This window comes from Dendrobates tinctorius, unplaced genomic scaffold (genome assembly GCF_039654945.1).
Source record: "Dendrobates tinctorius isolate UK_male_01 unplaced genomic scaffold, ASM3965494v1 ptg000021l, whole genome shotgun sequence".
Lineage (NCBI taxonomy): Eukaryota > Metazoa > Chordata > Amphibia > Anura > Dendrobatidae > Dendrobates > Dendrobates tinctorius.
Genome location: NW_027361689.1, coordinates 14,268,120 through 14,286,173, shown reverse-complemented (window position 1 = coordinate 14,286,173; position 18,054 = coordinate 14,268,120). Strand labels below are relative to the sequence as shown.

At 50.6% G+C, this 18,054-nt stretch overlaps 1 protein-coding gene across 1 annotated transcript in view; it reads right to left on the bottom strand.

The window, feature by feature from the left end:
* The window catches only part of CPSF3 (cleavage and polyadenylation specific factor 3), a 54,148-nt gene that overhangs the window by 22,545 nt on the left and 13,549 nt on the right, over nt 1-18,054 (bottom strand). The window contains exons 8-14 of the mRNA XM_073568185.1: nt 4,432-4,607; nt 4,183-4,341; nt 3,037-3,183; nt 2,517-2,669; nt 1,838-1,946; nt 1,623-1,721; nt 501-595 (exon numbers count right to left, since the gene is read on the bottom strand). Of these exons, the coding sequence (XP_073424286.1) occupies nt 501-595; nt 1,623-1,721; nt 1,838-1,946; nt 2,517-2,669; nt 3,037-3,183; nt 4,183-4,341; nt 4,432-4,607 (938 nt within the window). The remainder of the gene's footprint in view (nt 1-500; nt 596-1,622; nt 1,722-1,837; nt 1,947-2,516; nt 2,670-3,036; nt 3,184-4,182; nt 4,342-4,431; nt 4,608-18,054) is intronic.

Genomic DNA, 18,054 nt, shown 5'->3' with positions numbered 1-18,054 from the left:
TCATTTTCTCAGATCCTCAGAGCGCTTTTTGCCATGAGGAGCAGTGTTGAACTTCCAGTGACCAGTATGACAGTGTGAGAGCGATAACACCAAATTTACCACACCTGCTCCCCATTAACACCTGACACCTTGCAACACTAATGAGTCACATGACATAGGAGAGATAAAATGGCTAATTGGGCACAATTTGGCAATTTTCACATAGGGGGTGTACATGTTTTTGTTGCCAGCGGTTTAGACATTAATGGCTGTGTGTTGAGGCATTTAGAGGTCACACCTCTAAAGTGTCAAGATCTTCAGTGATGTCCCATGAAAAGATATAATAAAATATTTACAAAAATGTCAGGGGTGTACTCACTTTTGTGATATACTATATGTGCAAAACTTCACTGCAGGCCAACAGAATCCTTTTTTTATGCAGATATTTGCATTTTCGTAGTCTGTGTTTTACAGAAAATGCCCCGAAACAACCTTGAGAGAAATCAGAAGATTCTGCTCACCTCCAGTATGACCATGCTTTGCTCCTTCACCACTGTGATTGCTTTGAAGACCCTCAGACATTCCTTTTCATTTACTTCAATTTCTTCCACTTCACCTGAAAGAAGAAAAATACATTTAAAGAAATCGCTCACTTCTTTGAAAAATAAACAAAACCCAATGCTGTAAAAGAAAGCAAGAAGAACTATTACTAACTTCTTTAATCCCACACTAATCCAGTGCATACATGCTGACGGATCCAAGATGATTTTTATTTACAAGCTGACAGTGATCTGGCACGTAACTACTGGCCTTCAGCAGCCACGTGGGGAAGCTACTGGCATCAGCACTCGGATACACCAGCAAGTGCGGTACATTATGACTAAGGGCAAAGACTGGCATTTGAGGGGTTATTACTGTAAACCAAAATAAATGGCGGTCCATGAAAGCATCTGCACTGGATTGACAGTAAAGTAAAAAGAGGAGCACTGTTTTATTTTTTTCCCTTTTTTACCCTAAAGATAACTTTTTGAAATAAATTTGCAAGAATTCCTTAAAAAAGGGGGTTGTCAGGCACCGCTCACTTCTACGTTGGGAGGCAAGCGGAGCCAGATGATTTCGCATCCACACACATTTGCTGGGGCTCGTGCACAATCGGCAGGTATCATGCACAAATCTTCTTTATAAGAATAGGACAGCTGGGTGGTAGCAGCAGATTGTATACACGTCCCGGCAAACATGTAGACGCAGCATCAGCGCACACTGCGCCTCATGATGTTAAAGTGACAACCCTTCTAAGCAATTCTGAGATCCGCTATGTAGAGTGACACATAAGAGGCTTTAGAAGATAAAATGCTGAGTAATAGAGAAAACATATTGCAATAAGAAGCAAAAAATACACATAAAAACAAAATATATATCCGTTGGGGTCATTACAGTGAGAAGAAAGGACATTTGTAGGTTTATTTTAATATACTTGAGATTATTTTGATTTATTATTATAGCGCCATTTATTCCGTGGCGCTTTACATAAAACTTCTCCTTGCTGGAGATTGTAGAGTACAATAAACCTGCTAACAGAATACAGAATCAGAGGGGATTGTGCAGTCCCATTACAACATGCGCCCCAGGGAGGAATCACAGACCTGTGAGCTGCTGTAAGTGGTAAGATAACAAGGTGAAAGGACCAGTGTAAGGAATGGCTTGTGTCTGTGTCACAGTGCTCATCGCCAGATCTGTGTAACCTGCAGGAAAGCAGAGAGATACATGTACACCGCAGTTTTAGGCAGAGTACTCAGAAATGTTGCGCACTAAAGAAACAGCTTAATTATAATAGGTGTGATATATACGGAGCGCTTACTGGAGAGGTCACTTGGAGAAAGGATGTGGTAGTTGAAGTTTCTTTTCACGAGGATCCCTGAGACTCTCTGACTTTGTTCAGGCTTCTTATCAGCAAGCAAACCCATCACCTGTGAGGAATAAAGAGAATTCATAGATGGGTACTCCAGATCCAAAATGGGTACAGAATGATTTTCAAAGTGGTTGTAAAACCAATCATGTTATTACAATTTTTCCCCTTTCTCCCATGGGCCCCAATTTTTTTTACCACTCAAAGCCAGGGAAGCATGGTACCGCTGCTGTCCAAGAGCGGTGGCCAAATACGTGCAATGTTTGCAAGCTCCTTCTGCTAGCGCCTTTAAATTCTGCACAGAGACTGACTTGGGCTCACTGGGGTGCATTGTCCGCTCACGGTCCCCAACAGCTTGGATGGTGCACAGACGTGAAGCTGCCTGATTTAGCAGAATCTGGGCCCAAAGGCCGGCAAAGATGTCTCAGACATGAACAGTCACTTAATCAGGAGCGCCATGTCCCCCCGTAACCGGGGAGGCAGGAGGTTGGGGTATCGAACACCTCAAGATAGTGTCCTTTACGCACAGCCAGGCATATCCCATAGACTGAGGCTCACAAGGCTACTGGTATAATGCAGTACCGGTGTAAGCCCCATGATCACATGGAATCTTTGAATCGAAGCTTCTTACCTTAGCAAGTTTTTCTCCTCTGAAGTTTAGGGTCACAGCTTCTGTATTCCTGGGATTGTGAACCTCAATATCGACCTGATCATTGTCTTCATATTCCCGAATAAGCGCAGCTTTAAGACGTGCCATCTCATTCTGCTCACCGTGCACCAGTATCTGGATGTTACCACAGATGTACATAATAATGCTTCATTCATTACATTACTAATATACCATTACTTGCAGTTCTCTGTACATTTTTTTTTTTATTACTGAAGCCACACCACCTTGATAGCCCAGCCCTCTATACTGTCTGTATGGTGGTAAAGTCAATAAGATAGCAATCAGTGGGCATGTGATCCTAATCGTCATTCAGCCTCACCCCCCTGCACCTGCGCTAGTCACCTGTGCACAGAGTGTGTCACAAGAGGAGACGTCCCTCCATCGGTAGCCACCATGCAGACGACACAGGGGATGGGACGATCAATGGGAAGTGACCTCAGTGTAAGAAAATGTGTGTGAAGCTTCAATCTGAGTGCCTTACCACATGAGGGGGCTTTAAAGCACGGATAAACTCGCTGGTTTGCTGGTAATCTGTGTGCGCAGAGAAAGAAATGTAATCCACAGACATCTTCAGAGGAAGCTTCTGGCCAGACATGGTGGTGATCTCTTCAGGCTCCGACATGATGTGCTGGAAAGAGAGGATGTCATTAGAATTCTGGTATAAATCAGCCATGAGCTTTAATGATTTATACAACGTCTTTTGCTCCTTTTCCAGTGCACAAAGTAGCGCTTCTTGAAAATAATAAAGTCAAATACACCGGGGGCCAAATGTTATACACCAGGGACAAGGGGACTGAAGGTTAAACCTGAATTCAAAGATTAAAATGTGCGTCCAGCAGCTTTATCCATATAGTGTACCGGCACGTTACATACTGTATAGACCTGGTTCAAATAGAGAATCCACTTGGGTCATGACGGTGATCTCTGCATGCTGGAGTATCTCCCCTTACCTGTTGGCATCTGCATCTCTACTTATAATTAGTCATCCTGGCACTATGTCACGTGGGCCACAATACAGCCAGGACATCGCACCAGCCCGGCTATTCAAAAGACCCATCCAAGCCAACAGGTAAAAGACGATCCTCCTGCTCCCATGAAGAGCCACAGATCACGGTCGTGTCCAATTAAATGAGATATGTGAAAATATTTGCACTAAGATATACTGTAGGATGAAACCAAGCTACTGGGAGAATTCCTTTAATTACATATTAACTTAAAACACAGCCAGGATTTTATCCTATTATCGTCAAAAAATGCTCTTATCACAAAGACGGCCACCACTTTTTTTTTGCAGTACAGGACAATGCATTTCCTAAAGACAGACCTGCTGCCGATCAGAAGCTATAAACATGTTAAAACGTGGAGAGTCGGACAAGGCTGACTTCCACAAATAATAGTACATGGCATTTAAAGAACGATCTACTAAGTAATGAATGTCTGTTCTCCAGAGTGAGGGTTGTACTTTGTCGGGTGTTCCTGCTCTGGTTATGGAGGATCCTGAGAAGAAAACATACACGTCTACAATGTCCATATGGAAGAGAGGGACAAATCTTTTCGATTTCACCATCACATAACTGCAGTTTTTCAGCAAAGTTAGAGATGATCTGCTGACTAAGACAGCCCTTACCTTAGCTAGTGTTCCCTCCACACAGTATCCGGCGATAATCACTCCGTTCCTCTTATCGGTGCACCAGCTCTCGAACAGCTCTCTGGAGAGACCGCTCTGCATCATACCCGGGGAAGCCATCACCACACTAGGGCCAATGTCGTCAAAGTGATCCATGCTCTGAAATCAAACCGGACATGTTCCTCTTGTAAATACAAAGTATTTTTATACGATGTCTACAAGCTCATAGCGCACAATATAAGATCAGACCTTCAGGTTGCTGATGTGCTTGAAGACAAAGGGGTTATTGATGTTGATTTGCTTGCGGATTTTGTCATTCATGGCGTTGACGTAGGTCTGGTAGACCGCCATACATTTCTTAGCCAGCGATGAGGCATAGTATATGGGGATGTCGTGCAGCTCTGGGTGGTTCTGCCAGTATTCATCTGTAGGGAAGATTAGGATCAGTCCATTATGTATCGAGAGGTCAGCACACAACTTCTCTGGACGCAGTTATGGGGAAAGTTGTGCTGACGACACTCCACCAGGAGTTGTGAGCAGGGCTGTGGAGTCGGAGTCGGAGCTCATTTTGGTGGAGTCGGAGTCGGTATAAAATATATAATAAATTGGGTACAGTAGTTCAATGCAGAATGTGCTGAATATTTTTTCATAGGAATTTGGGAAAGTTATGAAATGTCCTATAAATGGCTGTTCTATTCCTGATCTAAGGCTACACTCACACACAGCATTTTTGTTGCGTTGTTTGAGTATATGTTTTTCAGCTGCAAAAGCAGATCAGGTTTTTAAAAAAACGCATCACCTGAAAGGTTTTTGAGCTCATAGATAATGTTTTCAATAGCAAAAGCAGATTAGAAATCTGCTCTATCTATCCATTTATCCATCTCTGTCTATCCATATCTGTACCAAAAAGTATGAAAGCCGGATAGCACACAGACTAACACTCTTTTTGTTTAGCCCCAGTCAGGTACACCTCATAGCTGCCCAAAAGGACGCCCAGACAGGCATTGCTCGTCTTCAGTAACACATCAACATCAATTGATAGTTGGAATAAGGAGATTTTTGTGTACTCACCGTAAAATCTCTTTCTCTTAGCCTCTAATTGGGGGGACACAGAACCATGGGTGTTATGCTGCTGTCCACTAGGAGGCGACACTATGCATAATCTGAAAAAGATTAACTTTGGCTCCTCCTCTGCAGTATACACCCCTGGACGGCGTCAGCCTTCTCCAGTTTTGTGCAAAAGCATTAGGAGGAACGTAACCAAATAACATAACCATGCCTGTAAGAAGGCTACTATGTACGAGCTCAAAGAACAACATGAGAACTCAACCGTAAACAACGGCCCATAAGGGCAACAGGGTGGGAGCTGTGTCCCCCAATTAGAGGCTAAGAGAAAGAGATTTTATGGGGAGTACACAAAAATCTCCTTTACTCTGTCGCCTCATTGGGGGACACAGAACCATGGGACGTCCCAAAGCAGTCCCTGGGTGGGAAGCAATGGACGAATAATGTGCTAGCAGGTCCCTAAATTTGGGGCACTGCCACCTGCAGAACCAGTCTACCCAGGTTCGCATCCGCTGAGGACTGGGTATGAACACTGTAGTGTTTCGTAAACGTGTGTAGGCTAGTCCAAGTGGCCGCCTTACACACTTGTTGTGCCGAAGCCTGATGACGAATGGCCCAGGAAGCCCCTACTGCCCGTGTAGAGTGTGCTGTGATACCGGCCGGAAGAGGGGAACTGTTAAGTCGGTAGGCCTCATGTATGGTGGACTTGATCCACCTGGCAAGGGTAGCCTTGGAAGCCGGCAGTCCCTTGCGACTACCTTCTGGAAGAATGAAGAGGGAATCAGACTTCCGGAAAGGTGCAGTCCTGGACACGTAAATCCGCAATGCTCTGACGAGGTCAAGCGTATGCAGAGCCTTCTCCACTCTATGAACCGGAACCTGGCAAAAGGATGGCAGTGAGATCTCCTCATTGAGGTGAAAGTTGGACACAACCTTCGGAAGGAAGGATGGTACTGTGCGGAGAACCACCTTGTCCTGGTGAAAGGCTAGGAAAGGCCGTCTGCAGGAAAGTGCTGACAATTCCGACACTCTGCGTAACGAGGTGATTGCCACTAGAAAAACCACTTCCTGAAACAGAATGGAGAGTGGAACTCCTCTAAGAGGTTCGAAGGGTGGAGCTTGCAATGCTGTCAGGACCAGATTGAGGTCCCACGTATCCAGCGGACGTTTGTAGGGAGGAACCAATCAGGAAACTCCCTGGATGAAAGTCCTTACTTGCGGTTTAATAGCAATGCGCTTTTGAAAAAGGACTGAAAGCGCCGACACCTGACTCTTAAGCGAGCCTAAGGATAGCTTGGCGTCTAGGCCCGATTGAAGAAAACCTAGTACCTTCGGGAGGGAATAAGGGAGTGGGACTTGTCCATGAGATTCGCACCAAGAAAAGAAAGCTCTCCAGGTACGATAATAGATCTTGGCGGAGGCAGGCTTCCTTGCCCTGATCATAGTTGCAATGACTGCCGGTGGAATACCTGCCTGGGTTAGAATCCAGGTTTCAAGGGCCATGCCGTCAAATTGAGAGCCCCTGAATTCTGATGGAAGAACGGACCTTGAGACAGAAGGTCGTGACGGTCGGGTAGACGCCAGGGGACGTCTGCTGTAAGTCGAACGATGTCGGCGTACCATGTACGTCTGGGCCAGTCTGGCACGATGAGGATGGTTGGAACTCCCTCTTGCTTGATCTTCCTCACGACCCTGGAGATTAGGGGGAGGGGTGGAAAAATGTACAGGAGTCGGAACTGGGACCAGTCCTGGACCAGGGCATCCGCTCCGAGCGACCGCGGGTCGTGTGTCCTGGCCATGAAATTGGGGACCTTGGTATTGAGATGGGATGCCATTAGGTCCACCTCCGGGATTCCCCAGCGTTGACAGATCTGGTAAAAAATCTAGGGATGGAGAGACCACTCCCCCGAGTCCATTCCTTGCCTGCTGAGGAAGTCGGCTTCCCAGTTTTCTACACCCGGAATGTGGACCGCAGAAAGTACCGACCTCGTGTCTTCCGCCCAGCGGAGGATATGCGCCACTTCTCTCATCGCCTGGGCGCTGCGGGTCCCCCCTTGGTGGTTCACGTATGCCACAGCCGTGGCATTGTCCGACTGTATCCGTATGTGCGAGGCTGCAATCAAGTGATGAAAGGCTCTCAGTGCCAAGAGGATGGCCCTGATTTCCAGAATATTGATGGGCAATGTCACTTCCCTCGGTGACCACTTGCCTTGTGCCCTGTGATGTAGGTGCACCGCCCCCCAGCCTGTCAGGCTTGCATCGGTAGTCAGGATCTTCCATTGTCCTGAGAGAAAGGGCTTCCCTCGTGTAAGCGAGGTTGGTTTGAGCCACCAATGCAGGGACCTCCTGGTTGACGACATCAACCTGAACTCCCTGTCGAGGGAGAAGGGATTCCTGTCCCAAGATCTGAGTATGGCTAGTTGAAGGACCCTGAGGTGAAACTGGGCAAATGGAACTGCCTCTATTGCTGCTGCCATCCGGCTGAGGACTCTCATGGCAAACCGGAGAGATCGAGGAGGACTGCGAAGGAGTGTACGAACTCCCAGACGGATGGCCAGTGTCTTGTCCTTGGGAAGGAGCACCAGGCCCCTGGAGGTGTCGAATAACATTCCCAGGAATGTTAGAGTCTGACTTGGGATAGTCGACGATTTCTGTAGGTTGACTAGCCATCCCAGGCGACTCAGTGTGTCTATTGTGATTGAGACACTGACCTCGCAGTCTTTGAAAGTGGGAGACTTGATGAGGAGGTCGTCAAGGTACGGGATGACTAGAATGCCTCTTGAGTGCAGAACGTCCATGGTGGCCGCCATGACTTTGGTGAACGTTCTTGGAGCCGTGGCGAGTCCGAACGGAAGGGCGACAAACTGGTAGTGGTTTTGGTTGACCGCGAACCTGAGAAACCTTTGGTGGGCGGGAGCAATTGGTATGTGCAGATACGCATCCTGTATGTCTATGGAGGCAAGGTATTCTCCCTGCTCCATGGATGCAATGATGGACCGGAGGGACTCCATGCGGAAATGACGGACCCGTATGTAATTGTTGAGCTGTTTTAGGTCCAGTATGGGTCGGACGCTGCCTCCTTTCTTGGGGACTACGAACAGATTTGAGTAGAACCCTCGGAATCTCTCGTTCGCGGGAAACGGCACCACAACTCCTGCTTGAAGGAGAGAGGAGACCGCTTGGTGGAAAGCACGAGCCTTGTCTGGTGGTGTTGGAGGAATAGAAAGGAAGAATCGGTTCGGTGGAGCGGAAGTGAACTCTATCTTGTATCTGGAAGACACTATTTCCCTGACCCACCTGTCTTCTGTAATAGGCAGCCAGACTTGCTGGAAGAGTAAAAGTCGGCCGCCTACTGGTGGGGTGTCTTGAGGAGTTTGTGAGTCATGATGAAGCGAAGTTCTGTGGTTTTCCTCCCTTGGGTTTCGCTTGGCCTGCTTTCGACTGCCAAGACCTGTCCGGTCGCTGCTGCGTCCGTGGGTTGTCCCTGTGTGGAGAGCGGTTACGGTTTTGCGCTGGGCGCGAGACGGACCAGCCCGAGGAATTCCGAAAGGATCAGAATCGCGTCTGGTTTCTTCGTTTAAACGTGCGTTTCGGTTTTAGTTGAGGGAGAGAGGTACTCTTACCCCCAGTGGCATTGGCTATCATTGTGTCCAACTTTTCGCTGAAAAGTCTTCCAGTAAGATATGGAAGTCGCGTGAGGGACTTCGAGGCCGCATCCGCTTTCCATTCTCGCAGCCAGAGGATGCGTCGGATCGTGATGGCGTTTGATGCTATTCCCGCTACACCTCTTGCGGAATCCAGGGCTGCATGAAGCATGTAGTCTGCTACCACTGCTATCTGGACCGCTTGGTCTGAGAGCTCGGGATTTGAAGCTTGAAGACCCTCCTGTAGTTTTTTGGCCCAAGCCAGGATAGGTGGTTTCTGAACACTTTCGAAGCAAATCCTATGTTCTGGGACTTCCGGGGCCGACTCTGGAATTTTTAGCACCCGATGAATGGCAGAGATTATGTCCTCAACTAGCGCTGTATTGCTAGGGGGAGAAGGTACCACAGACCTCTCCGTTTCGTTATCTGAGTCGGAGTCACAGATGCCCTCCGAATCCTGTGCCTCGCTAGGAGGGCGACCTGGGGCGGGGGTCTTCTGTGGTGGGGGATCTCTGTGGTAAATTGCACTGTGTGACAGGGGACTGCCTAGGAGACCTGGAATGACGCTGTCTCTCCCTGGGGGGACGACGACCTTGTGCTATAGGACGACTCAGGTGATCGAGACCTGTGGGTCCGCTTACGTCTGTGAGAGTCGGAAGCAGCATGTTCCTGAGACAAGCTGTCCGTTTGCTGTGTAACGTCCATAGCCGGGGCCCGACTCTGCAGAGCTTGCAGCAATGTGGCAGTTAGGTTGTCTATGGACTGTGTCATAGACTGTGACATCTGAGTTGCCCATTCCGGCGTGGCCTCTGACACTGAAGCGTCAGTAGGGACTCCCTGGGATTCTGACCCAGAGTTCTGGATGCAGTCCCGGCAGTGCGGATACGTGCTGCCACTAGGGAGCGTGGCTTTGCAGGCTGTGCAGAATGCATAGAAACATTCCTGCCTGGTTCTCTTCCTTGAGCCCGGCATAGTGCACAGAGGCTGGCTATCAGGGATCGTACAGGCTGGATACGCAGAGGGAACCCACAGGGAGCCTTATAGGAAGTATGGATTCACAGCTGAGTAATGAGAACCCAGCTGTGAGCTTACCCCACCGGTGTGCCCCTAGGTCCAGCGCCGACAAATCCCAGTTCTTTGCCCCCCGGAGACCGCTGTGATGCTCCTCTCCTGGATCTCATCCAAAAAAAAGATGGCCACCGGGACGCTGAGGAGAGGGCGGAGAGCTGAAAAGGGCGCGCTGGGCTGTGTAAAAACGCGCCCTTTCTGCCTCAATCCGCCCCTTCTATGACACTCCAGCGTGTCATTTTAGTCATCTGGGGGGGCAGGCCTGGGGGGGGGGGGGGGGAGGCCTAAATTAGAGGCCTGATGCCCAGGAGGGCTCCAGAGGGGGGCGGGCCTAAGGCGGGGAAAAGGTCTAAATTGGAGGCCTGATGCCCAGGAAGGCTCCAGAGCGGCGCGGTAGTCCGCTATCCAGAATGGTCGACTGAATAGCGGTGGGGGTAGCAGGGGAAGCGGTTCTTGTATGGGGGGCCCCTGGAGCGCTATGGAGCCGCTGCTGCAGAGACAGGGACGCAGAAAAGCCCTGTCTCTGCTGTGCCATGCCAGTCCGCACCCTCCCCCGGCCCCAACAGGATCCCTCAGCTGGTCTGGGGTCCCTGGAAGCTGCGGAATGATGCCTATTCTCCAACCCTACCTGAGGCGTCTCAACCTAATGCCCCCTGCGGGGGATTAGGAAGGGTGCGTCTGTCACCGTCAGGGGGTCTTCATCCTCGCCTCAACCTCAACCCAGACCCCAAAGGGGTTGGGGAAGGGGGGGGGGGACTCAACTTCGGAACAGTACCCGCAGGACTGGGGAAGGAGCGACATGGGGAATAGCCATCTCAACTTCAACCGGGCACCCCTAAAAAGGGGGCCAAGGAAGGAGCCATGTCGGGAGTCTCGCTGGAGACCCACTTTTCTTCATCTGTTCCTGACGAAAAAAAAAAAAAAGAACGGAAAAAAAAGGTGTGCCTCCTTGCGACACTAAGCAAAAACTGGAGAAGGCTGACGCCGTCCAGGGGTGTATACTGCAGAAGAGGAGCCAAAGTTAATCTTTTTCAGATTATGCATAGTGTCGCCTCCTAGTGGACAGCAGCATAACACCCATGGTTCTGTGTCCCCCAATGAGGCGACAGAGTAAAATAGACTGCAGTCACCCCATCTTAAGGGGCAGGCTTTATTTTCAATTGTAGGGGTGTGCAGTATAAGGTTCTGCAGCAGCTGAGGTGTGCAGTACGAGATTCTGTGGTACAGTATGAGGTTCTGCGCCCCCCCCCCCCCCTCCCCCTAGTTTTGATCCTGGCTAAACCAGTTTCTTATAGATATGGCGAACCCTCAGGTAACCCTAAATGAAGGTCAATGGACACAGGTGGCTGAATTGAAGGGATTGCTTAATCACCCATTTACCGTGACTAAAAAATTACAAGCTGAGGATTTCACTCCTGGCATTTTCATAAGGGAGTGGAAGAACTTGCTATTTTGCCTGTCCCAAAGAGGAGATTTAATCGCAGATGGCATTTCTGCTTCAATGAAACAGAGAGAGACACAGCTATTAGAAAATTCAATTTTTCTGGCAGCTGTTTATGTGGACCCAAGTCATCGTATATTGCTTGATGATCAACAGCTTACTAAAGGAAAAAAGCTCTGACTGAGGTAGCAGTTAGGATGAGTGGCCTACAGGAGGACTGACAGGCACAAGAGGACTTGGGTCCTGACAGTGCTACTGCTGCCATATCTTCATTCAGATGAGGAGTTTGACTTTGACAAGTATTTGGATGATATGGAGCAGGCAAAGCGTTGCTGCAAGGAAAAAGATTTCACTCCGTCTCCTATAGCAAGCAGATTGACCATATTTCAGCTAAATGTTTCACTCGCTCTCAAAGAAAAATTCAATCGTTCATCAAAACTGACTGTGCATGAGGCAATTCCTTTATACCCGGAAATTGTTAGAGATGTTGCCCATGTGGTTACGGCTTTGCCTCCAACCCAAGTTAGTGTAGAGAGGTTGTTCTCTGGCCTTAAAATTATTAGGTCAGATTTGAGGTCATCTATGAAGGAGGATCTGATGGAGGCAATTCTATTTCTTAGGACAAATTCATAGACTACATAAATGTTATTTAGTATGTTTTTGTTTAAAAGGAGATTTTTGTGTACTCACCGTAAAATCTCTTTCTCTTAGCCTTTAATTGGGGGACACAGAACCTTGGGTGTTATGCTGCTGTCCACTAGGAGGCGACACTATGCATAATCTGAAAAAGATTAACTTTGGCTCCTCCTCTGCAGTATACACCCCTGGACGGCGTCAGCCTTCTCCAGTTTTGTGCCAAAGCATAAGGAGGAACGTAACCAAATAACATAACCATGCCTGTAAGAAGGCTACTATGTACGAGCTCAAGAACAATATGAGAACTCAACAGGAAACAACGGCCCTTAAGGGCAACAGGGTGGGAGCTGTGTCCCCCAATTAAAGGCTAAGAGAAAGAGATTTTACGGTGAGTACACAAAAATATCCTTTACTCTGTCGCCTAATTGGGGGACACAGAACCTTGGGACGTCCCAAAGCAGTCCCTGGGTGGGAAGCAGTGGACGAATATTGTGCTGACAGTCCCCTAGACTTGGGGTACTGCCGCCTGCAGAACCAGTCTACCCAGGCTCGCATCCGCTGAGGACTGGGTATGAACACTGTAGTGTTTCGTAAACGTGTGTAGGCTAGTCCAAGTGGCCGCCTTGCACACTTGTTGTGCCGAAGCCTGATGCCGAATGGCCCAGGAGGCCCCTACTGCCCGTGTAGAGTGCGCCGTGATACCGGCCGGAAGAGGGGAACTGTTAAGTCGGTAGGCCTCATGTATGGTGGACTTGATCCACCTGGCAAGGGTAGCCTTGGAAGCCGGCAACCCCTTGCGACTACCTTCCGGAAGAATGAAGAGGGAATCGGATTTCCGGAAAGGTGCAGTCCTGGACACGTAAATCCGCAATGCCCTGACTAGGTCAAGCGTATGCAGACCCTTCTCCACTCTATGGACCGGAACCGGGCAAAGGGAAGGCAGTGAAATCTCTTCGTTAAGGTGAAAGTTGGACACAACCTTCGGAAGGAAGGATGGTACCGTGCGGAGAACCACCTTGTCCTGGTGAAAGGCTAGGAAAGGTCGTCTGCAGGAAAGTGCTGACAATTCCGACACTCTGCGTAACGAGGTGATAGCCACTAGAAAAACCACTTTCTGAGACAGAATGGAGAGTGGAACTCCTCTAAGAGGTTCGAAGGGTGGAGCTTGCAATGCTGTCAGGACCAGATTGAGGTCCCACGTATCCATCGGACATTTGTAGGGAGGAACCAATCGGGAAACTCCCTGGATGAAAGTCCTTACTTGGGGTTTAATAGCAATGCGCTTTTGAAAAAGGACTGAAAGCGCCGACACCTGACTCTTAAGCGAACTTAAGGATAGCTTGGCATCTAGGCCCGATTGAAGAAAACCTAGTACCTTCGGGAGGGAATAAGGGAGTGGGACTTGTCCATGAGATTCGCACCAAGAAAAGAAGGCTCTCCAGGTACGATAATAGAGCTTGGCGGAGGCAGGCTTCCTTGCCCTGATCATAGTTGCAATGACTGCCGGTGAAAAACCTGCCTGGGTTAGAATCCAGGTTTCAAGGGCCATGCCGTCAAATTGAGGGCCCCTGAATTCTGGTGGAAGAACGGACCTTGAGACAGAAGGTCGTGGCGGTCGGGTAGACGCCAGGGGGCGTCTGCCGTAAGTTGGACGATGTCGGCGTACCAAGTACGTCTGGGCCAGTCTGGCGCGATGAGGATGGTCGGAACTCCCTCTTGCTTGACCTTCCTCACGACCCTGGCGATTAGGGGGAGGGGTGGAAAAATGTACAGGAATCGGAACTGGGACCAGTCCTGGACCAGGGCATCCGCTCCGAGCGACCGCGGGTCGTGTGTCCTGGCCATGAAATTGGGAACCTTGGTATTGAGATGGGATGCCATTAGGTCCACATCCGGGGTTCCCCATCGTTGAGAGATCTGGTAAAAAATCTCAGGATGGAGAGACCACTCCCCCGAGTCCATTCCTTGCCTGCTGAGGAAGTCGGCTTCCCAGTTTTCTACACCCGGAATGTGTACCGCAGAAAGTACCGACCTTGTGTCTTCCGCCCAGCGGAGGATATGAGCCACTTCTCTCATCGCCTGGGCGCTGCGGGTCCCGCCTTGGTGATTCACGTATGCCACAGCCGTGGCATTGTCCGACTGTATCCTTATGTGCGAGGCTGCAAGCAAGTGATGAAAGGCTCTCAGTGCCAAGAGAATGGCCCTGATTTCCAGAACATTGATGGGCAATGTCACTTCCCTCGGTGACCACTTGCCCTGTGCCCTGTGATGTAGGTGCACCGCCCCCCAGCCTGTCAGGCTTGCATCGGTAGTCAGGATCTTCCATTGTCCTGAGAGGAATGGCTTCCCTCGTGTAAGCGAGGTTGGTTTGAGCCACCAATGCAGGGACCTCTTGGTTGATGACGTCAACCTGAACTCCCTGTCGAGGGAGAAGGGGTTCCTGTCCCAAGATCTGAGTATGGCTAGTTGAAGGACCCTGAGGTGAAACTGGGCAAATGGCACTGCCTCTATTGCTGCTGCCATCCTGCCGAGGATTCTCATGGCAAACCGGAGAGATCGAGGAGGACTGCGAAGGAGTGTGCGAACTCCCAGACGGATGGCCAGTGTCTTGTCCTTGGGAAGGAGCACCAGGCCCCTGGTGGTGTCGAATACCATTCCCAGGAATGTTAGAGTCCGAGTTGGGATGGTCGACGATTTCTGTAGGTTGACTAGCCATCCCAGGCGACTCAGTGTGTCTATTGTGATTGAGACACTGACCTCGCAGTCTTTGAAAGTGGGAGACTTGACGAGGAGGTCGTCCAGGTACGGGACGAGTAGAATGCCTCTTGAGTGCAGGACGTCCATGGTGGCCGCCATGACTTTGGTGAACGTTCTTGGAGCCGTGGCGAGTCCGAACGAAAGGGCGACAAACTGGTAGTGGTTTTGGTTGACCGCGAACCTGAGAAACCTTTGGTGGGCGGGAGCAATTGGTATGTGGAGATACGCATCCTGTATGTCTATGGAGGCGAGGAATTCTCCCTGCTCCATGGATGCAATGATGGACCGGAGGGACTTCATGCGGAAATGACGGACCCGTACGTAATTGTTGAGCTGTTTTAGGTCCAGTATGGGTCGGACGCCGCCTCCTTTCTTGGGGACTACGAACAAATTTGAGTAGAATCCTCTGAATCTCTCGTTCGCGGGAACCGGCACCACAACTCCTGATTGAAGGAGAGAGGAAACCGCTTGGTGGAAGACACGAGCCTTTTCTGGTGGTGTTGGAGGAACAGAAAGGAAGAACCGGTTCGGTGGAACGGAAGTGAACTCTATCTTGTATCCGGAAGACACTATTTCCCTGACCCACCTGTCTTCTGTAATAGGCAGCCAGACTTGCTGAAAGAGTAAAAGTCGGCCGCCTACTGGTGGGGTGTCTTCCGGAGGTCTCGAGTCATGATGAAGTGAAGTTCTGAGGTTTTCCTCCCTTGGGTTTCACTTGGCCTGCTTTCGACTGTCAAGCCCTGTCCGGTCGCTGCTGCGTCCGTGGGTTGTCTCTGCGTGGAGAACGGTTGCGGTTTTGCACTGGGCGCGAAACGGACCAGCCCGAGGAATTCCGAAAGGATCGGAATCGCGTCTGGTTTCTTCGTTTAAACGTGCGTTTCGGTTTTAGTTGAGGGAGAGAGGTACTCTTACCCCCGGTGACATTGGCTATCATGGTGTCCAACTTTTCGCCGAAAAGTCTACCAGTAGAATACGGAAGTCGCGTGAGGGACTTCTTTGAGGCCGCATCCGCTTTCCATTCTCGCAGCCAGAGGATGCGTCGGATCGTGATGGCGTTTGATGCTATTCCCGCTACACCTCTGGCGGAATCCAGGGCTGCATGAATCATGTAGTCTGCTACCACTGCCATCTGGACCGCTTGGTCCGAGAGTTCAGGATTTGAAGCCTGAAGACCCTCCTGTAGTCTTTTGGCCCAAGCTAGGATGGCCTTGGCTGCCCAAACTGAAGCAAACGCAGAGCCCAGAGAGGCGCCTGCCGCTTCGAAAATAGAACGAGCCATGCGTTCTACTTGCCGGTCTGCTGCGTCCCTGAGGGTTGAGCTATCCGGCAGAGAGAGTAAAGTCTGCGCTGCTAGCCTAGAAACCGGAGGGTCCACTTCAGGTGGATCTGCCCATTGTTTGGTGTCTTCCTGTGGGAAGGGGTACTTCGCTTCCAGATATTTGCGATTAGCGAATTTTTTGTCAGGCTGCGCAAACTGTTTGGTAAGTATTTTCTCAAACTCATCGTGATTAGGGAAGACCTTAGGTGGTTTTTGAACACTTTCGAAGCAAATCCTATGTTTTGGGACTTCCGGGGGCGACTCTGGAATTTTTAGCACCCGATGAATAGAAGAAATTATGTCCTCAACTAGCGCTGTATTGCTAGGGGGAGAAGGTACCACGGACCTGACCGTTTCATTATCTGAGTCGGAGTCACAGATGCCCTCCGAATCCTGTGCCTCACTAAGGTGATCCCTGGAGGGCGACCTGGGGCGGGGGTCTTCTGTGGTGGGGGATCCCTGTGGTAAATTGCACTGTCTGTCTGTGGCAGGGGACTGCCCAGGAGACCTGGAATGACGCTGTCTCTCCCTAGAGGGGGACGACCTTGTGCTATAGTGCGACTCAGGTGATCGAGACCTGTGAGTCCGCTTACGTCTGTGAGAGTCGGAAGCAGCATGTTCCTGAGACAAGCTGTCCGTTTGCTGTGTACCGTCCATAGCCGGGGCCCGACTCTGCAGAGCTTGCAGCAATGTAGCAGTTAGGTTGTCTATGGACTGTGACATAGACTGAGACATCTGAGTTGCCCATTCCGGCGTGGCCTGTGACACTGAAGCGTCAGTAGGGACTCCCTGGGGTTCTGACCCAGAGTTCTGGATGCAGTCCCGGCAGTGCGGATACGTGCTGCCACTAGGGAGCGTGGCTTTGCAGGCTGTGCAGAATGCATAGAAGCATTCCTGCCTGGTTCTCTTCCTTGAGCCCGGCATAGTGCACAGAGGCTGGCTATAAGGGATCGTACAGGGGTGGCTACGCAGAGGGAACCCACAGAAAGCCTTATAGGAAGTATAGATTCACAGCTGAGTAATGAGAACCCAGCTGTGAGCTTACCCCACCGGTGTGCCCCTAGGTCCAGCGCCGACAGATCCAAGTTCTGTGCCCCCCGGAGACCGCTGTGATGCTTCTCTCCTGGATCTCATCCAGAAAAAATGGCCACCGGGGCTCTGAGGAGAGGGAAGAGGGGGCGGAGAGCTGAAAGGGCGCTGGGCTGTGTAAAAACGCCCCCTTTCTGCCTCAATCCGCCCCTTCTATGACACTCCAGTGTGTCATTTTGGTCATCCGGGGGGCGGGCCGGGGGGCGGGGAAAAGGCGGCGGGTTCAGCTAGGCCGAAGCCGCGGTCTAAATTTGAAGCCGCCTGATGCCCAGGAGGGCTCCAGAGCGGCGCGGTAGTCCGGGGGGGGGGGGCGGATTTGTACCAGACCCCCCCAGAACGGTCGACTGGATAGCGGTGGGGGTAGCGGTTTTTGTATGGGGGCCCCTGAAGGGCTATGGAGCCGCTGCTGCTGCAGAGACAGGGACGCAGCAAAAGCCCTGTTTCTGCTGTGCCATCCAGTCCGCACCCTCCCCCGGCCCCCACAGGATCCCTCAGCCGGCCTGGGGTCCCTGGAAGCTGCGGAATGCTGCCTGATCTCCGACCCTACCTGAGGCGTCTCAACCTAATACCCCCTGCGGGGGATTAGGGAGGGTGCGTCTGTCACCGTCAGGGGGTCTTCATCCTCGCCTCAACCTCAACCCAGACCCCTTAAAGGGGTTGGAGAAGGAGGGGGGTCTCGACCTCGAACCAGGACCCGAGGGACTGGGGAGGGAGCGACATGGGGAAAAAAACCACCTCGACCTCAACCGGGTACCCCTAACAGGGGACCGAGGAGGGAGCCATGCCGGGAGTCTCGCTGGAGACCCACTTTTCTTCATCTGTATTTCCGTGAAAAAAAAAAGGAAAAAAAAAAA